The following is a 19,001-nucleotide window of genomic DNA, read 5'->3' on the forward strand; positions in this document are numbered from 1 at the left end:
GAGGGCCATCTTGACCACTCCTCGATGTACTTTATTGCCAGTACGGGCGGCACGCATTTTGCCAGCGACATCGCCGACAAGGCTCAAGAGCGACAAGCCATGTATATGGACTATATCATTAGCAAGTAGAAAATCCAGTTTATACATCTAGACGTAAAAGAGAGAAGTAGACGCCTCGCGCCTAGCGAACATACCTTCCGCATAAGTCAGTAAACATGCAGGTCTCTGGAAGGAAGGAAGGAAAGAAGGAAATAAAGAAAGAAGGAAGGAGCGAAGCAACGAAGGAAGGAAAATGTATCAGAACACAACTCACCCATCGTACACCCTATCATCCGCCTTCTTATCGTACGACTCCAGCCCCTCCTCCACCGAGCGCGTCGGGTGCGACTTCGCCTGCCCCCGCTCCCCATCGTCGTCCACCCACACCGTCGTGGAGATGTCCACGTTGATCGCGCGCCCGGCCCTGCTGAGCTCGATGCCCGACGCGCCGGTCGCGCCGCCGCTCGTGCTCATGTGCCCGCCGCTGGTGCCGCCGCGGCTGAGGCGGGTGAAGAAGCCGACGAGGACGCTGAGGCTCGCGACCATCATGCTGACGGAGGTCTATTGTAGGGCGAATTAGCCGGTGTTTGGTAAGACGGGATTGTGGGGTCGTACCTCGAACATCGCAGCGAAGAACTCGTCGAGTCCTCTGTTGACCCAGATGCAGTAGGCGTGGGCGAGGGAGACCTGTAGAGGATCAGTCCGTTGTGAACTATGAAGAGCGAAGTATGCCGCTTACAAGGGTCGTCAGAATGCAGGATGCGAACACCGTGATCAGCCGCACGCGCTGGCCCTTGGGCAAGTTGGCCTGCCATAGCATGCTCACGGGCGCGAGACTGAGCGCAAGGTCCGAGACGATATCGGCTATAAAGGCAAAGTGAGTTGTAGGACTGATTGAAAGGAAGGTTCATCGACGTACTTATGAGTTGCGCGATAGCCACCGGACGCCCAAGCGAGCATTGTCCCGTCGTATCCTTCCAAGTCGGATCGCCTTCGCAATGCACGAGCGCCTGAACGAAGAGGAAGAGCCACATCCCCGCGAAGGCGGCGCCCATGACACGGAAGTACTTGATCCACCAATTAGGGATGATACGCATGATGGTGCAGAGGATGGATAATCGACATGACCAGACGGTGCAGTAGAAGCCCGTGGCGGCGCTACCGGGGAGGAATCAGCGTAGGAGAATATGCGCGGCCAGAGGAACGCACAAGTAATAGCCCAGTACCAAGACGTCTCTGCTCATCCATGCTGGAATGAGGGAGTAAATATCGTCGTATGAGGCGAGAGATTACTGCGACTCACGTTTGGGTGTCAACGATATGCACGCGCCGGTGAGCACGAGGGACGAAGCGACGATCGAAAGGGCAGCCCAGAAATCATCCCAGCCCCATCGCTTGTCGTGCAACCGTATACCAAGTCGAAAGAGAGTGACGGACAGAGCGACCGTGATTAGTCCCTTGGCCGTATCTGAAGATGCATAAGTCTCGGCGGGCGAATCGAGCCTCATAACACGCACCAGCAGCCTGCTCGGGGGTAATATTAACGGGCATCGCAGCGCACGAGCCCGACGCTCGGCGTCCGAGCGATGAGAGGGAGAGAAAGGGGTACGGCGGGCCGTAGTAAAGTGGCCAGTGATCACCGTCAGGCTATATGCCATTCGCGAGTGGGTGTGCATGATGCAGGCCAGACGCGAGTTACCGGCAGCGGGAGGGATCCCTGCAGTCCCCATCATTCATTTAGGAACCCTGAACCCGTTGGCAGTCGCTGACCTAACGACCCTCGTCAGGAACGACACACCCTTGTTTTCGACACGGGCTCCCCGAGCGGATGCGGAAGTGGACTGGGTTCAGGAAGTTGAACAGAGACGCTGCCTATTTCAGATGAATAGTGGGAGTCTCGAATGGATCCTTACGGAAGAATTGCCGTCTTCGACCGTCGACGCATGCGATTGTTCCCTGTAAGGAAGACGGGATTGTGTGAATTGGATCGCTGCCGCGTGTGCGTCTTCTGGCAACGGGCATCGCAACTCGGGCGCCGCAGCGGTCCCTGTTCATGCCAAGATTAATTGATCGGCTTGAGCCTTGTCTTGCGCGTTCAAACACGAGTCAACTGTCGCAATCCGTAGGAAGTGGGTCCAGGTGGGTCAATATACAAGAGGCCTTCCGTTCTGCACGTCTTCATTGCCTTGAGATGACGCGGGGAGTCTATACGACGAGGAATCGAGCGCCTGCTGAACGCATGATGGTCGCGCACCGAGGATGGTGGGACAGAACAATGCACGAAATCCCCATTTGGGTCTACTCTAAACACGAACCGTGGGAAACCAGCGTGATAGAGAATCGCGATCACGTGCAATACAGCAGCAGCAGCAGTCGGCATGCGCCGATCGAGCTCATCGCGCACGACCATCATCTCTCCTCAGCTGCTCGAAGGAAGCTGCTTTGGTGTCGAATATTGCCAGCTTGTGCTCTTTTATAACCCCATTTGCTTGGTGGACACCATGGAGTTCCTACAAGCGCTAAACGAAGCGCAGTCGAAAGCCGTACATCATGACCCCGCCATACCCCTTCAGATCCTGGCAGGACCTGGGTCTGGGAAGACGAAGGTGTGCGACAATGGTTGTCGTATCATGACAATCTGCTGACATAGGTCCAGGTCCTAACCTCGCGCATCGCGTACCTCATCCTTCATCACAAGATTCCCCCATACGCGATATGCGCCGTGACGTTTACCAACAAGGCCGCGAACGAGATGCGCGAGCGCCTCACCAAGCTCCTGGGGCCAGAACAGACCTCGCAGATTAGGATGGGCACCTTCCACGCGTTGTGCGCCCAGTTCCTGCGGAGATACGGCAGCAAGATCGGGGTGGACAGCAACTTCACCATCTGTGACATTGACGAGGCGTGCGTGATCCATCCTCCTCCATGTCTCCTTCGCTCACACATTGCACAGCAAGAAGATCATCTCAAACCACCTTTCCCGCTACAAGGCCGACCTCAAGGACAACACCCTCAAGGACGCCACCGTCCTCGCCAGCATCTCCAACGCGAAGGCGAAAGGCCTCACCTCCGACGATCTCTTTCGCCGACAGCAGAACACCTCGTCTGAGGACCCCGCCAGCGAGATCGAGCGCGTCGTGACGCAAGTGTACTCCGACTACGAGGCGTCACTGCGGCAACACAACAGCATGGACTTCGATGATCTGCTTGTGTTTGGCGTGAAGCTGTTCAGGGAGCATAGGGAGACCGTGCAGTGGTGCAAACATATCTTGGTGGATGAGTTGTGAGTGGGGTCGTTTTGTTGCGAGACGCTTCGGCTGATCTGGGGAATAGTCAAGACACGAATACGACCCAATACGAGCTCATGCGAGCCATTGCTGTCAACCGCTGTGTCACCATCGTCGGCGACCCTGATCAGTCAAGTGCGTACTTCACCGCGTGACCCTGACCGATGCTGGACTGATCATGATTCCAGTCTACGGGTGGCGCGCCGCTGAAGTTGGGAACTTGGCCAAGATGAGGAAAGGTACGATAATGTAAAAACAATGTCCCCATTCCCCTCGCTCACACGTCGACTTCAGACTTTGTCCTCACCGAACAGATCTTGCTCGAGCAGAACTACCGCTCAACCGGGCACATCCTCTCCTCCAGCCTCGCCATCGTCAACGAAGGTGCGCAGCCCTCCTCATCTCACGACCCCCTCACCCAACCATGCCACCCCATCTACCTCCCATCCCGTCCCTCTCCCTCCTTACCCACCCCACCCCACTCACCCCCTCCCCAGACAAGGACCGCATCCAAAAATCCCTCCGCTCCTCCCACCCCAACGGCAAGGTCCCGGTCCTGCGCGCCTTCTCGTCCGAGCAGGCCGAGGCCGCGTTCATCGCGACCGAGATCAAGCGCGTGGTGGCGAATATGGGCGGCGTGGTGAGGTGGTGTGATTTTGTTATACTGCGTGAGTTGATTTGATTCGTTATCCTGTTTGAGCGGGAATGAAGTGGTGTCAAATGGGACAGGGACTTTGGGAATGTTGTGGTGCTGATGATATTTTGTAGTCCGCTTCAACGCCCTATCACGGCCCATCGAGGCAGCGTTGCAGAAGGAGGGCATACCGAGTCGGGTGCTGGCTGGGCATAAGTTCTTTGAGCGGTTGGAGGTTGGTCTCCATTGGGTCTGACGAGTGGTTTGGTTCTAATGAAGCTTTGGTAGATCAAAGATCTCCTCGCGTACCTCCAGCTCATCGACAACCCGCACTTTTTCCCGGCGTTTGCGCGCGCGGTCAACGTTCCGTCGCGGGGGATCGGCGATAAGGTAAGGATTGGAGGTTGTGGCGTGCTTTGCTCGTGTCGATGCTGCGTTATGCTGCTTCCTTCGTCCCGTATGCCACTTTACTTGTCTCCTATGCTGCTTTATACCCCCTACTCGCACTTCATGCTAACCCCCACCCCAGACCCTCGGCGAAATTGCCGCCCGCGCCGAGAAGTCCAAGCTCTCCGCGCTCGAGCTGGTAGAGAAGATCTGCGACGGCCGGACGCCGGATATCAAACCCGCGATCAAGATGAAGCTCAAGCGATTTGTGGGGCATATGCGCGAGTTGAGGGAGGATGCGACTAACGTGAGGATTCTCGTTTGGAGTACTGAAAGGATGCTCGCTCGGACTGCCTCAGCTATCCCCTCTCGCTAACCCGACCCCCAGGGCGCCCTCCCCGCGGACCTCATCCGCAAGCTTGTCGACCTCACGCAGTACGAGGAGCACCTCAAGCGCACGCAGCAAGACGCGGACACGCGCTGGGAGAACGTGAAGGAGCTGATCAACTTTGCGACCGAGGAGGATGTGGTGGTGGTTGATGAGGGGGATGCGTGAGTTTCTGGTCTCCCCTAGCCTGCTTCGACGCGTGCCTGCGCTATGACTAGGCTGACGGGCACCTACTTGCGCGTTCACAAGGCTGACGGTCCTCCAGTGATACCACGCCTTTGCGCAAGTTCCTCCAGGCGTCGATGTTGTCGTCTGAAGGGGACAAGGAGCAGGTGGATGACAAAAATGTGAGAACCAGCCTGTCAATCCATCTGACGACTACTGATGTCCATCCAGAAAGTGACAATATCGACATGCCATGCCGCCAAAGGCTTGGAATGGCCCGTGGTCATGGTTCCCTCAGGTTGGAGCAACGTTCTCTCTGACATGCATCCGACTGACATGTATGCCTCCCAGTTGAGCAAGGGATCTTCCCTTTCTACCGGACTGAAGACCATGCGGAGGAAAGGTGAGGTCGATATGTGTATTCTTGTCTCTCGTATTGCTCACATTCACCAGGCGACTGCTCTACGTTGCATGCACGCGCGCGCAGGGTCTCTTGTACCTCACTCACGCCGCCAAGCGGAAGGTCAACGGCGAGCAGAAGACGAAGGAGGTGTCGCCCTTCTTGGCTGCTGTGACAAAGAAGAATAAGGTGGGTTCACTACGCCGTGACGTCGACCCCGGTACCGAGTATGCTGCAGACTATCTTCACGATCAAGGCGCCCGAGTTCAACGCGGAAGACAGGCGCGTGTTGGCCAAGGTCCTTGACAGGCGACCTCCGGATGAAGCTGAGGTCGAGCGCCGTGTGGCTGAGTTGTGAGTGCTTGACTCAGTGAAAGTGACACGGCAAGGCTGATCGACTCTTGTAGCCGTCGTACGACGAAGAATGGCAGCTTCTACGGCGGCAGCGAGAATGTGGCCCCGTCCGGCTCGCAGTCCTCTACTTCAGGACCCTCATCGCAAGGTATACTTTCCGCGCCTTTCTGTTTTGTGCCTCTCTGATCCATAAGTAGGACCGCCCCCGACCTTTGTCTCCTCCGCGAGCTTTCTCAAGGCAGAGACAGCACCGACGCCACCTGTATCGTCCGCACGAACGCTCAACCCCATGCCGCCGCAGCCCTACTCCGCTCCCGCCAAGCCAGCATACTCGTCCTACTACACTTCGCCGGCGCCACAGCCAGTGTATGCGCCGTATCCTGCGGCAGCGACGCGCGCGCCGCCGGTTCCTCAAGGCGTTGCACCATATTCGTCTGTCAATCCGCACGGGGCGACGCCAACGATGCCTCACCCCGTTGGCGTTGCGGTTGGGTCTGGCGCGCCAGGCGCGCCTGCTGTGGGCATGGCCCCTCCCGTCAATGGGGTCAAGCGCAGGCTTGGAATGAGCGCGACTGCTGCGGGGAGTGGGTACCAAAACAAAAAGTTCAAGCCGCCTATGCCGTAGGCGGTTCGGACGAGAGTTGATCTCTGTACATTACCTTGCTGACCTGTAATTTCTTGTCTTACTCTACCTGTGTGTGTACTGAATACTACGTGCTTCATACTCCCGAATACAAGCCTGATGTCGATGTTAGCCTTTCGGCCATAAAGCTGGACCACGTGCGATATTATGCCCTTTAGTCGGATCAACCCGAGGTCGAACTTGTGTCCCGCGTTCATAGGTCGCCCTATCGCCTTCCTTCTCTCTGAGGCTGCGAGAGACCTCCTTATGGCCTTGGAACCCGCTAGACATGCCCATATGCACAACATGTACAGCTGCCGTGCCCTTTCTATACACGGTCTATGAATCTGCATACAACCTCCGCCTCGAAGAATGTGTGAGTTGAATCTCCCCCACGCCGCACCTTTACACTCCAAGCATGAAACGGCTCCTCTTCTCATGATGATCGTCCATATTCTTGCGCTGACCGTCTACGTTCAGACGCATTGCCACGCATTCGCGGATCCTTATGTCGAGCACGACACCCTAGCGCTCGTCCTGGACCTCATTTTACTCAAACGCGGCGTGTTCAGACACCTTCTATACAACCGAGGGACTGGGCATCGCCGGGAAGCGGGAAAATCAACCACAAGTCCGGAGAAGGCCACCGAGAGGGATAGCTTTGCTGCAGCGACGACGAACGAGGGAAGCGCGGTTCCAGCTCAGTCAGATCATAGTGCGAAAGCCCTGAGAGACGGCGAAAGGGAAGCGGTAGGCTCACACATGATGTTTATCCATAGCCACTGACTTCTCTGACACGGATGCACAGAGGAGATGGATGTTCGTCGCGCGGCTGGGCTTGCCGCTCATTGCTGCTGATGCTTGTACGCTGAGCTTTTCTGCCTGTGTCTTCACAGCTGGCTGACCTCCTTGGAGTTATTCGATGGTGTCATCTGAGTATGTCTACGCTCTCGCCGATACTGGTAGAAGATCTACTGATGAAGCTGGCACAGACCCTGGACAGCCGTACGACGAGTCTCCATGGACCCAGGACAATATACGCTCGTTGACTCGAGCTTTCTTGGGATGTGCGGCAGGTCAGCTGCTCTTTCCCTCAGGTTCCAAGCGAGCTCAGGCACAGAGACCCATATACAGAAACCATCGCTTTTCACCTTGGCGTAACATTGTCGTGCTTCGTCGCCGTGCGAGCACTAAAAGCATACGATGCCTTCCGCCAACGAGCGCCATCCGACGTCCGCCAGGAATTTCGGTACGCAGCTCCGACATCCTCCCTTCCTACGCTCATCCTCCGTGTAACAGATGCTCCCTCGTCCCCCTCACACTCTTCTACTCGTCCCTCACTAAGCTCTTCCTCCTCTTCATGCTTACCATCTGGAAGCCCTCGCCTGCAAGCCCCGCATCCGACTACGCCATAGGTCTCCCCAAAGTCCTCCGCTCAAACGACGGGGCCCGGCAGATATTCCACCTCTTGGACGACGACAGGATAGACAGGGAATGGGTCGTGCGCAACGTGCTGGGAGGGATGTCTGCCGGGTTTGGGTTGAGAGGTTCGTCGGCGTTCGTTTCTCTCTCGTCTGGGCAGGCTAACTCGGTTAACTAGTCATCCTCGCTGCGAATCCCTTTGTGACGACGCTGGTGATTCTGATAGGATGGGCGGTCAAGACCGCGATGGCGCAATATGTGAGTGCATGGATGGGGGAGGCAAGCGAGGCTTGGTTAGCGTATAGTATACCATGAAGCATTGCCCAGCCTAACACTCCAATATTGCTTCTCGTCAGAACGATTGTGGGCCATGCACAAGAAGTGCACGGTAGTTGTTTGCAATTAATCGCGAGGGTATATACGAACAAAGCATCTCGACGACACCTCTTTCTTAGAGTAAGATCTATAAATCGCAAGCCAGCGCCCCGCGCCTGACAAGGCCCTACAACCCTACAAGCACACTTGACAGTGCACCCAGTGTTCAATGAAAGACCATCTAGTGTTCGTCGAACCTGTATTCATTCACCAACTCCGTTGCGCGCTCCATGATCTCCTTCACCGGCAGCCGCTCCGACTTCGGAATCCCCTGCTTCAAGCTCAGCCAGTCGCCAATCTCATCGCACGCGACGAGCACGGTATCGATATCCTCCTTCGTGTGCGCCGCGCTCACGCAGAAGCGCACGCGCGACGTCACGAGGTCCGTGGCCGGGTACGCGACGACGACGGTGCAGATCGGCGTCTTCCGCGACAGCATCATGCGATGGAACAGCAGCATCTTGCCGGGGTGGAAGAGCAGGAGCGGCACGACGGGCGAGAACGGGTGCCCGTACGTGATGAAGCCGAGCAGGTGCAGGCCGACGGTCAGGTAGCGCGAGTTGAAGGCAAGGCGGCGGATACGGTCCTGGCCTTCGACGCCGGAGGCGAGCGCGGGCGGGAGGGAAAGCCAGGACGGGAGAATGGCAGGGGAAATGGGGCCGGGGTGCTGGTAGCCGTCGTCCTGGGGGATCTTGGCGACGGCGCCACGCGAAGGGGAGGGGCTGTGGACGGGAGGTGCAACACCCATGATGCTGGCCATGCTGGCAATGACCTGCATCAGGACGGGCGGCGCGACGGACTCGGCGTACGTGCCCAGGTGGCCATGCTGACGAATGCTATCGATGATGGGCTTGTTGGCGGCAATGTAGCCACCAGCAGCGCCGAAGGACTTCGTAAACGTGCCCATCAGGATGTCGACTTCACGGGGGTTGATGTTGAAGTAGTCGCAAACGCCACGGCCGTGAGGACCGAGGGCACCGACGGAGTGTGCCTCATCAACGAAAAGGTTGAACTAGGGAGAGGTAAGCCGAAGTCCGCATAAAACGTATCGCAGACACGAACCTTGTAGCGCTTCTTGAGCTCAATCAGAGTCGGTAGCTTCACCATGTCGCCCTCCATACTGTACAGACCCTCGACGATGACCAGGATCTTCTTCCAGGGACGATGCGTCTTCGGGTGACCCTGGCTGATAACCTCACGAAGGAGCTTCTCCAGGGCGTTCATGTCGTTATGCTTGAACATGCGAACGTGGGCGCCGCTGAGGCGGACACCGAAGCGGATGGATGCGTGATTGAGTTCGTCCGAGATAACTAGGCAGCCTTTGCCGACGAGCGCCGGAATCAGGCCAGAATTGGTCGCGAAGCCCATTGAAGAGAGGACAGAGTCTTCCATGCCCACGAAGCGGGCAACGAGGGCCTCCGCCTGGTTGTGCAGCTCGCTGGAGCCGCCCTCCATGCGCGTACCGCAGGAAGCGATGCCGTACCGACGAAGGGACTCCTCGACAGCGTCAGCGCAGCCACCAAGGGACTGAGCAAAGCCAAGGTAGTTGTAGGACGAGATGTTGAGTGTGCGGGTAGTCGTGCCGGGGTGGATCATGGTCTCATTCCAGTCGGTGGAGTAGCGGTCGATGAACTTGATCGTGCGTCCGGCGACGCCAGTGACCGGCTGGGTGAAGCATTCGAGCAGACGCGTCTTCAGACGGCGCGTGTAAAAAGAGTCGAAATCCGACGTGAGCGGCGCGTAGCCCTGCGTGATATCGTCAATGTCTGAGACATGGGCGCGTCGCGTCGCGTTAGACTCACGTTGACGGGTACGAGATGCTCGTAGGACTTGGGGTAGAAACGCTTGCCGAAGAAGTCACGTACGTGACCGAGGACGATGAGCAGGAGGTACGAGATGTAGGTGGTCATGAGGATGAAGTAGGGAGGATCCATCTCGGGGACGCCGTGTACGGACTCATCGTGAGCGGATGCGGAGCGGTACTCCTCGTTGGCGCAGTGACCGAACTCAGTGTGTGCGGTCGTGAACACCTGCTCCGAAGTAGGAGGGGAGCGGATCGGGTACGCCAGGCCGTCTTCGTTGTCGTCGACATCCATAGCCGTTCCCGCGGACGAGAACGACGCTCCTGAGGACATGGTGAGCGCGGGGACCGTGCTGGTCGTGCTTGCTGGCCTCCCCGCGGCGCGTGCTTGTGCGTCGGCCTGTGAGACAGCCGACAACAAGCTCGCCGCGGACGAGGGGAGGGACTGCGCGCTCTTCTTCCTGAAGAGGGACTTGGAAGATGTGGAGGAACGAACGAAGGCCATCGGAGAAGGTAGTGGCGATCCCGAGGGCATCCTGCAACTTCACCGTCGAGGAAAAGAGTGGCGACGGCTGGTGAGGAACCGTTGGTGGGCGTTGGCGACCGAGGAGCTTGGGTTGTCGTTACAGCTTTTACGTGTTGCTCAGGAGGTCAGCCGACTGCGCGGCGTGAGATCCTTGGGTTCGGCAATTGCCACGGCACGCGACCCGCCGACAATTATCTCGCAGAGGCGACGGCGGCGACGTAAAAGGCGCTCTGCTCGGGGCGTAGTATGTGTCGACCGTGGGGGGAGGAGGAGAAGTGCACGGCGCGCTCCAAAAGCATAAAAGCTGCCCAATCCCGGCTGCCGAAGCCGTACAATCACGTGGGGATCCGCATTCCAGTTGTCACCGTGTGACGATCGCAAGTTCAACTTCCTCTTTCATCTTCGCCTTTACGCGATCGCCCGCTGACCCGCCACGCCGCGGTAAGCGCCCAGACTGTCATGGAGACGCACCCATCTGTGAGTCCATTGGGTAGCTCTTGTCCGCTCATTCACATGCCATTTTAGTACCCCGCTATCGCTGCGTATGTCAGCAAGTACCCTCGGTTTGCGGACAGCCTCTTCCAGGCGTACAACGATATCCTGTACAGTACGAAGGAAAAATTGGAATGTATGTATTTCGAATACTGATTTAGCCGAAGGCCAGAAGTGGAAGGACGTAGAGGTTCTTGATTTGGAAGCGTGTTCTCGCGGGGCCATTCGCGGGCGTGACGCTACGGTGTGTCCGTCATTCCGCTGTACGGTGGGCCATCTCATTTTCGCTCTACAGGACAGGCAGATGCATGTCGTACCCTGCTCGCTCGCTGATACTATCTCCTTCGCATGGTAAGCCTTGCGCACTTCGTCGTGAATCCTTGATGACGGTACAATTTGTGGCAAGGCTACAAAGCGCCTTCCCCCAGCTAGGGAATCCGCCAGAGATATACCTCGCAATCACAGCAACAGACGCCTCAATTGTGTACTACAAGATCAGTACAGGAATCGTCAAGCCTCCGTTATAGTTTGCGGGGCTACTTGTTTTCTGACGTTGACCCACGAAAACCATTGTAAAAAATATGCACTTGCTCATTTCCTACAACACTCGTGTAATCCACAGAGCTGTAAAACTGTATACCTCGCTCCTACACTGCCAACCATTGCAAAAAGAAAAGCAGTCCATCTGCACACCTGCATCCCTCATCCCTCATCGCTCTGCCCACCCACCACCTAATCCAGCTCCTGCGTAATCGCCGCTGGCGGCAGCGCAGGTACAAGCTGTCTCCTCGCGGGTTGCGCCTGCGGCGCCCCGCCGCCAAACAGCGACGACATCATGTCGGCCATCGGGTTTCCGCCCTGACTCCTGGGCGGGGGAAGCGAAAAGTAGAGGCCGCCGATCTCGTTGAGGATCTGTGGGTTGAGAGGGAGATCAGCACTGTGTTCCTCCATTTGCAGAAAGACAGTACGGAAGCTCTCTGATTAAGGCGCAGCATAGCATAATTCATATAATGAGCAATCGCACTCACCCTCCTGACCTCCGGCTGCGCCAACGCACCTCCGCGGCTCTGGTACGTCCCACACAGCCGCACCCAGCTCTCACGCATGACCTTGTTGCGGTCCCCATTCGCGCGCTGGCATGCCAGGACGGCTGCTTGGCAGAAGTTGACGACGCCGTCCTTGGCTTGGACCAGTTGCACTGAGTCCCCGGCTTGCAGCGGTGGTGCGGAGACGAGCTCGGACTGGGGAAGTTGGGCGACGAAGGTGGTGATGAAGGTGCGGGCGGCGAGGATGTTGCCGTTGAGAAGGTAGCTAGAGGAGAGCGTGTAAGTGTATAGAAGAGGGAAAGACGAGAGAAAAGGAAGCAATAGACAAAGGAGGGGTTTGGGAAGATGGGGAAGGGCGAGGTGCAATGTGTATAGTAAAGGACGAGTGCGACGGTGCGAAGGATGAATGAGACGCACGGTAGAGTGCCCTTCAGCGCGTAGTTTCCTGCTTCGCCGCCCGCTTCCATCCAGCGTATAAAGGATTCTGCGAGCAGCCGTGCGCTATCGCGCAGGCCAGCTGCGAGAAGGTGATGCTCGGCGACGTCGTAGGCACCCTCTATCAGAAGATATGAGGTGGGCATCCGAAGACGAACGCGTCGATCGCACCTTTGACGAGCAGGGAGCCGATATAGTGATGCAGATCGGGATCGCCACTGGGGTACGCGCCGTGCTTGGCTGACCAGCTGAAAGCATATAAGGTCAGCGAAGAATCATGGAGAGCATAAGACCACGCACGCAACCGCCTTGTCAATCAGCGATTTCCTCCACGTCCCCTCGGACCCCGTCAGCGCAATCAGCTGCGTCACCCTTCCTATACAACGCGTACTGTTAGCCTTCCCGCATCCCACCTATCCTCCTCCTCCATGCCCCAAATAAGCACCCACTCACCCCGACTCTCATCCGTCACCTTCTCCCCCTTCGTCTCATACACCTCCAGCATGAATCCCGCGAGGTCCACGCCCGACCCCGGCTGGCCGGTCTTCAGTAGCTCGCGCGCGGACTGGAAGAGCACATCGATGGCGGTGTCGAGCTGGTTCGACTTCACGTAGCGCGCGGCGAAGGTGCGCGCTTTTTGGTGCGCCTCGTAGGGCGCGGTCGCGATTTGCGGGAGGATCGCGTTGAGCGCGCGGGAGGAGGAAGCCATGATGCGGTGTCCGGATTAGGAAGGGCTTGTCCGCGGGTTGGCTCCGACGTTCATCTGATCGAGGAGTGCTCACTGTCCATTCGCACCTGGGGCTGGCGCCACTGTATCTGCCCATGCGTATCTTGGTATCGACGACATGCTCTGTCTGACTCCGGCCAAACGCTCGTTCTGCATCTCCGTCTCGTAGACTGGGGAGTCGGTGAACTTGGCTCGATTCTATCGTGGCCAGCTTCGCTCTCTCCCCACCTGGTCATGGGTAGAAGAAGAAAAGACTTTGCTGAAAGAGTCAAGTTGGGCCAGCCTGAGCTCTAGGTCCTTCGCACGAACCTTTGAGCTGGTCTCTATGCGCCAAAGAGTCGGTCCACCTAGAATAATCAAGCACGACTTCGCACGACAATCTAGCGTCCTCAAATGATAGGACTCGGCCGTCTACGAGGTCTGACTCTACAAGGGCCTGTCTAATCTCCCGGCTGCGCGGCAAGGTTGCTCTGGAACTATAAGCACGCTTGAAATGCCTGGAGCGTGTACCTATAACCATTCTGGGTATCTGTAGCGATCTTTTATGGGCGCCTGACACGATCTCAGGGTCCCTTCGAATTATCCGCTTATCTGCATGCCCCTCCTTGAAGATTGACGCACCACAAGACCTCTGAAGCCTCGACCGCTGGAAAGCCTGCCTGCGGCGCGCGCTTGAATACGTCTTCCCTTCCCTGGCTTCCTCGCCGTTGCGTCTCTGGCGCGGAGATTCTGCGAGGGTTTCGTAGACCAGTGGTACGGCGGTGGATGCTGCGCAAGAGAACCGTGCCACAAAGGGACGGATCTGGCCTGGCCACTATGAAACCTCATGACAGATTCGAGGGACCGGAGCCTCCGTATCTGCTACGGAGGCCCTTGCATCGAGCACGGCGGACCGGCGCTCTGACAGGCGGCGGTCGCAAGATCAGAGCCCATGGACGAGAAGGCCAGGCGCGGGAGTAGTAGAGCGATCAGAGCGCTTATGAAACCTGCGTGTAGGACAGGGCCAATATTTCTTCCTTCAACCAATTATAAATACGCTCTTCCCTACTCTCTGGACCACACCAGACGACGCCTACATATTTTGGTCGGCCAAAAAGCATGCCACTTTGCTGCGCCAATGGGATCAAAGACATCCTTACGGGGATAATTAGCCTCCGCAGCTCCTTGATTGGGCGGATCTCATGTGACTTTGATGAGTCTCGAACCAACCCCAGCCTGGACCCACACTCTAATCCCGCTTTCGAAGTACTTCCGTGCACAATGGTGGCGTTTACCTTTTTGCTCGACAAAGCAGTAGATCCTTCATTCGTCCCTGATAAATCCTATCCCGCTCCTTCTAGAGACGCAGTCGTACCGCAGTACTTCGGCGGTGTATTGGAACGATGGACCGGCCTTCCAGGCTTTCCAAGTCTAGATGCGGCGGTCGGGCAGCGCTTATTCAGGAAAACCCTTGTTGTGGCCAATGGGCAATCTTCTACGCGCCAAACGCGCTCAGGGTAGTGGCCTGCGGCTGTCTGACAGTGGCTACTACCGCTTCAGGCTTGTGAACGGGCGTCCGGTCTACCGCGCAGAAACCCAGTCTTGCGACACGCACCATGATGTCCCTTGGCGCAAGAATCTGCGCCGAGACCACCTTCCACACAGGTCTGCAATAGCAGAAGCGGCTGTTGTGGGAGCGCGGGCTGGAGCACGCGTACACGATGATGTCAGAGTGCATCGGTGCCCAATGGGAGGGCGCAATTCATACACGCGCTCTTTGTGCATCTATCGGTAGCCGAGAGCCTGGAGGCACTCGCCTGTATGTAGGCAACTGAGCGGCCAGTCCTGGCGACTGTCACCCTCTTCAGCACAGAAAGGCTTCGTGGGCAGGCATCTCCCACCTGAGACCCTCGCCAGGGACGACAAAGGAATCGTCGGTTGTCTTGCCTTCATTTGTGGACGTGTCCGGCGTCGGAAACGTAGCGGTGCCTCGAAAATCTAGGCCGCTATGCTCAATATATCGCCAACGTTATGTTGTCGAACCTGGCCACACGTGGACGCATGACGCAGTATTTCAGGGAATGTCGGTCAATCTAGGCGGGACTGCTTTTATAAAGACGTACCAGGGCCTTTCGCGCCATCAAAGAACCCCCCTCGGCACTTGCAGCACATCCATGCAGCCACCAACGATGTCGTCGACCGCATCATCCTCGCAGACGCGGGGCAACTCGCCCATGACATCGGCGACGAGTTCCGACCAGGAGTTCGTTCTCCCTTCGCCGTCTGAGCTCATCGACAAGGGCCCACTTGAGGACGACGATATGGCGAGATTGACGCTGCGCTCGCTCGATTGCATGGCCACATTCTATCATCAGCAGCTCCTGTGGTCGTATGAGATGCGACTGGAACTTGAGGGCGACTTACCAGAGGGCGCGGAGGGCGATAACATGGACGATGAGCAGAGCGCTCGAGCCGACGCGCGGTGGAGCGACCGCGGCGATGGAGGGCGGAGCCGGATGCACGCGCTGCTGTCGCAGCAGAACAGGAGACGTCTCCAGCAGCGCAGGGCCTTCAAGATGAAGCTCGAGTGCATCATATCGCCTCAAAGCGCGGCGGAGGCGGCGCTGACGCGGCGTAAGCGCCGGCGGGAGTGTCAGCGCTCGCGCGAGTACGCCAACATGCTACGCACGCTCGAGCTGCTGGCGGAGATGCGGATGGACAGCACCCAGCGGCTGCAGTACCTCGTGCGGCGCGTCAACAGCGTCGAGTCGCCCATGAAGTACTCATGAACGATTCCCTGCTGTACGTGTGGCAACACTATTGAATCCATCTGCGGTCGCTAATCGGGTCGCGCAGATGCATCTATTGCCATCGGGGACCTTCGTATGAACGATAGTTCGATATACCCTCTGGCACGAGGCACGGCTCGCCCGGCCTCCATCACCTGTACCATCATGTTCAGCAACACGACGTACTTATCACGGTCTGCATCCCTACTGGTCGGAGACATTGGGACACACTGGCGACGTTGGAGATTGACATACTTTCATCACAGTTCCGGCGGTATAGCATACACATACACGACGATCTGCTACCCGTACGGACATGTTACGGCACGCGGGCGTTGACATTCTGAATATTTGTAGAATAGATTCGAAGATGTACTTGGCGACAAACTTGACGCTCTTGGGGACTCGCTGGTGTTGGTGAGGGTGTGGGTCCACCTGCAGAAGGAGCTCGAAATGAAAAAGGCGCTTTTCATCGTGCGGTTTTTGCCGGACGTCGCACGTGGATCGGCGTCATCACCGGTCCGGGTAATCACATGCCCGGCGCGAATCCGGGGTAGATGAAGGGGACGCGCAGAGTTGTGAATCCCAACTTGTCCTCAACCTCCACCATGTCGCAGCTCTCGTTCAAGGGACACACCGTCGTTGTCACTGGTGCTGGCGGTGGCCTCGGTAAAGCGTGCGTGGAGTAGTCCTGCATCCAATTCCCGCGACTTACCTCCGAATCGTACTGCTCAGGTACTCGCTCCTCTTTGCCTCCCGCGGCGCGAATGTCGTCGTGAACGACTTCAACAAGGATGCAGCGCAGAAGGTTGTGGATGAGATTGTGTCTGGTACGTCTACAGTTGCTTGCCTGATGATCCCAGCTGACGCAGAACAGCTGGTGGAAAGGCTGTCGTGAACAACTCCTCCGTCACGGACGGCGCCGCAGTTATCAAGACAGCGGTGGACGCATTTGGCACTGTCACAATCCTCATCAACAATGCGGGTATCCTCCGGGACAAGGGGTCAGTCTACGCGGTATACGTTTCCCCACGAATCTGACGCCTTCCCAGCTTCAAGAACATGTCCGACAAGGAGTGGGACCAGATTATGGAGGTCCACCTCAAGGGCGCCTACGCGTGCACTAAGGCCGCCTGGCCCATCTTCCGCAAGCAGAAGTTCGGGCGCATTGTCAACACAGCGAGTGCAGCGGGCCTGTACGGTGCGTCAAGTAGCCGTGAGCCGGCTCACGTGCGAGAGCTGACTGGGGTCCCACCATGCAGGGAACTTCGGGCAAGCAAACTATAGCGCGGCGAAGATGGGCCTCGCTACCTTCACGAAGACCCTTGCGCGTGAGGGTGTGAAGTACAACATTGGCTCCATTTGCATTGCACCGGTATGCGTACTCGTCATGGCAGGTTATAGCCACTCACTAATCATGCGTTGCACTTCAGATGGCTGCTTCCGCCATGACTGAGACTGTCATGCCGCCAGAGATGCTTGCCAACTTGAAGGTACGTCTGTTGCTCATTATGCTCATCCACATTGCTCATAACTCTTAGCCTGACTATGTCGCTCCCTTCGTCGCTGCCGTCTGCCACCCTAACGGCCCGGACGCCTCCGGCCGCATCTTCGAGGTCGGCGCTGGCTATGTTACTGAGATCCGGTGGGAGCGTAGCGCTGGCACCGTCTTTAAGACCGACTCGACGTTCACCCCGTCCGCTGTGAAGGCCAAGTGGAACGAAATCGTTGACTTCTCGAAGCCGGACTACCCGCAGACGATGGCGGATGTCGACATTAGGGTATGTTTTCTCATAAGAACTTGCCTGTGTTCTGGACTTACATCGTGTAGTCCAAGCTTGAGATAGCGGCGAAGCTGCCTGCCAACCCGCAGGCGACGCCGCCCGTCCGCTTCGACAACCAGACGGTCATCATCACTGGTGCCGGTGCCGGCCTGGGTCGCGCCTACGCGCTCATGTACTCCAAGCTGGGCGCCAACGTCGTTGTGAACGATGTCAGCGAGAAGGGTGCCAATGCTGTCGTAGAGGAGATCACGAAGGGTAAGATACCTGCTATAATCATTTGTTCGTTTGACGCAGCTGATCACCTTGCCCAGCCGGCGGCAAGGCAGCACCTGCGGTCTGCTCGGCGGAGGATGGCGAGGCGATCGTCAAGGTTGCGCTCGAGAAATTCGGCGGCGTACACATCCTCATCGCGAACGCTGGTATCCTGCGCGACAAGTCGTTTACTTCGATGACTGAGCAGGAATGGGACATTGTGCTCGCGGTGCACCTGCGCGGGACGTACAAGTGCGCGAAAGCCGTGTGGCCGCACTTCCAGAAGCAGAAGTATGGGCGCATCGTAACGACGTGCTCGCAGGTGGGCTTGTACGGAAACTTTGGGCAGGCGAACGTGAGTATTGTACTCGAGGTGGGGCTCTGCGAGGTCGCTGACGGACAAGGACAGTACTCGACGGCGAAGGCGGGCATCATGGGTTTGACGAAGACGCTGGCGATTGAGGGCAAGAAATACAACATCATCGCGAACACGATCGCGCCGTCTGCAGGGACTGCGATGACCGCGACGATCTGGCCGCAAGAGATGGTCGATGCATTCAAGGTCAGCCTGTCAATTCTCTTTCTCATGAGCAGCGTGTTGATGAGCCTGCCATAGCCCGACTTCGTCGCCCCCGTCGTCGGCTACTTGTCGAGCTCTGCGAACGAGGACACCACGGGCAGCGTCTTCGAGATCTCGGGCGGCTGGGCAGCGCAGACGCGCTGGCAGCGGGCTGGTGGCCATGGCTTCCCGACGAACAAGCCCTTGCGCCCGGAGGATATTGTGGCGAAGTGGAGCGTTATCGCGAACTTCAGTGAGTGTAGGCAACCCATATACGAGCACGCACAAGCTAACTTGAGGCTTAGACGACGGCCGTGCGCACTATCCAACGTCGACACAGGAAGCGCTGGAGCAAATCGTGGCAAACTTTGGGAATCGCAGCGACGAGCCAAAGGCCAAGCTGTAAACAAACCTATATACCTTGCATCTTGTACCCTGTCCGGATGTCTGCTCAATGTAACACTATCAATCTCCATTTCGTTGCAGGCGCACTGGCATTCACCTTGACAGACAGGCTGGAGTCCGCGTAGCGGCCAAT

General features: G+C 57.4%; 9 protein-coding genes across 9 annotated transcripts; 6 read left to right on the forward strand and 3 right to left on the reverse strand.

The window, feature by feature from the left end:
• Positions 1–309: 309 nt before the first annotated feature.
• SCHCODRAFT_02668055 (uncharacterized protein) lies at positions 310–1,590 on the reverse strand (the record flags this gene model as incomplete). The annotated part of the gene is made up of 7 exons (XM_003031643.2): positions 310–600; positions 655–726; positions 779–903; positions 959–1,197; positions 1,249–1,288; positions 1,343–1,507; positions 1,557–1,590. The coding sequence occupies 7 exons, from the start codon at positions 1,588–1,590 to the stop codon at positions 310–312; spliced, it is 966 nt and encodes a 321-aa protein (XP_003031689.1).
• Positions 1,591–2,540: 950 nt separating this feature from the next.
• On the forward strand, positions 2,541–5,658 carry SCHCODRAFT_02501652 (UvrD-helicase-domain-containing protein; the record flags this gene model as incomplete). The annotated part of the gene is made up of 16 exons (XM_003032087.1): positions 2,541–2,645; positions 2,696–2,943; positions 2,993–3,322; positions 3,373–3,461; positions 3,515–3,565; positions 3,621–3,710; positions 3,824–3,994; positions 4,095–4,195; positions 4,249–4,350; positions 4,490–4,654; positions 4,736–4,899; positions 5,001–5,082; positions 5,132–5,198; positions 5,252–5,303; positions 5,354–5,510; positions 5,539–5,658. The coding sequence occupies 16 exons, from the start codon at positions 2,541–2,543 to the stop codon at positions 5,656–5,658; spliced, it is 2,094 nt and encodes a 697-aa protein (XP_003032133.1).
• An 818-nt stretch (positions 5,659–6,476) lies between these two features.
• On the forward strand, positions 6,477–8,194 carry SCHCODRAFT_02626673 (Arv1-domain-containing protein). The gene is made up of 8 exons (XM_050345363.1): positions 6,477–6,652; positions 6,757–7,026; positions 7,085–7,139; positions 7,192–7,212; positions 7,269–7,352; positions 7,411–7,525; positions 7,576–7,823; positions 7,877–8,194. Exons 1-8 carry the CDS (start codon positions 6,566–6,568, stop codon positions 8,011–8,013), a joined length of 1,017 nt encoding a protein of 338 aa, XP_050200139.1. The 5' UTR covers positions 6,477–6,565; the 3' UTR covers positions 8,014–8,194.
• On the reverse strand, positions 8,057–10,763 carry SCHCODRAFT_02579143 (PLP-dependent transferase). Its single transcript, XM_003031642.2, has 3 exons — positions 9,876–10,763; positions 9,136–9,819; positions 8,057–9,085 (listed from the first exon to the last, which is right to left on the reverse strand). The coding sequence occupies exons 1-3, from the start codon at positions 10,407–10,409 to the stop codon at positions 8,255–8,257; spliced, it is 2,049 nt and encodes a 682-aa protein (XP_003031688.2). The 5' UTR covers positions 10,410–10,763; the 3' UTR covers positions 8,057–8,254.
• A 77-nt stretch (positions 10,764–10,840) lies between these two features.
• Positions 10,841–11,419, forward strand: SCHCODRAFT_02688940 (uncharacterized protein; the record flags this gene model as incomplete). Its single annotated transcript, XM_003032086.2, has 5 exons — positions 10,841–10,877; positions 10,926–11,007; positions 11,060–11,136; positions 11,188–11,243; positions 11,299–11,419. The coding sequence occupies exons 1-5, from the start codon at positions 10,860–10,862 to the stop codon at positions 11,417–11,419; spliced, it is 354 nt and encodes a 117-aa protein (XP_003032132.1). The 5' UTR covers positions 10,841–10,859.
• A 20-nt stretch (positions 11,420–11,439) lies between these two features.
• Positions 11,440–13,082, reverse strand: SCHCODRAFT_02626680 (uncharacterized protein; the record flags this gene model as incomplete). The annotated part of the gene is made up of 6 exons (XM_003031641.2): positions 11,440–11,804; positions 11,921–12,203; positions 12,356–12,494; positions 12,545–12,621; positions 12,674–12,749; positions 12,827–13,082. The coding sequence occupies 6 exons, from the start codon at positions 13,080–13,082 to the stop codon at positions 11,625–11,627; spliced, it is 1,011 nt and encodes a 336-aa protein (XP_003031687.1). The 3' UTR covers positions 11,440–11,624.
• Positions 13,083–14,333: 1,251 nt separating this feature from the next.
• Positions 14,334–14,625, forward strand: SCHCODRAFT_02626681 (uncharacterized protein). The gene has a single exon (XM_050345364.1). It carries the CDS (start codon positions 14,361–14,363, stop codon positions 14,598–14,600), a length of 240 nt encoding a protein of 79 aa, XP_050200140.1. The 5' UTR covers positions 14,334–14,360; the 3' UTR covers positions 14,601–14,625.
• Positions 14,626–15,268: 643 nt separating this feature from the next.
• Positions 15,269–16,298, forward strand: SCHCODRAFT_02733520 (uncharacterized protein; the record flags this gene model as incomplete). The annotated part of the gene is made up of 1 exon (XM_003032085.3): positions 15,269–16,298. One exon carries the CDS (start codon positions 15,269–15,271, stop codon positions 15,866–15,868), a length of 600 nt encoding a protein of 199 aa, XP_003032131.1. The 3' UTR covers positions 15,869–16,298.
• A 165-nt stretch (positions 16,299–16,463) lies between these two features.
• SCHCODRAFT_02626689 (NAD(P)-binding protein) lies at positions 16,464–18,964 on the forward strand. The gene is made up of 12 exons (XM_050345365.1): positions 16,464–16,544; positions 16,604–16,698; positions 16,746–16,872; positions 16,921–17,069; positions 17,131–17,243; positions 17,302–17,361; positions 17,410–17,649; positions 17,700–17,907; positions 17,964–18,259; positions 18,314–18,466; positions 18,521–18,716; positions 18,769–18,964. Exons 1-12 carry the CDS (start codon positions 16,477–16,479, stop codon positions 18,867–18,869), a joined length of 1,806 nt encoding a protein of 601 aa, XP_050200141.1. The 5' UTR covers positions 16,464–16,476; the 3' UTR covers positions 18,870–18,964.
• The last annotated feature ends 37 nt before the right edge of the window (positions 18,965–19,001 follow it).

This window comes from Schizophyllum commune (assembly GCF_000143185.2).
Source record: "Schizophyllum commune H4-8 unplaced genomic scaffold SCHCOscaffold_6, whole genome shotgun sequence".
Classification (NCBI taxonomy): Eukaryota; Fungi; Basidiomycota; class Agaricomycetes; order Agaricales; family Schizophyllaceae; genus Schizophyllum; species Schizophyllum commune.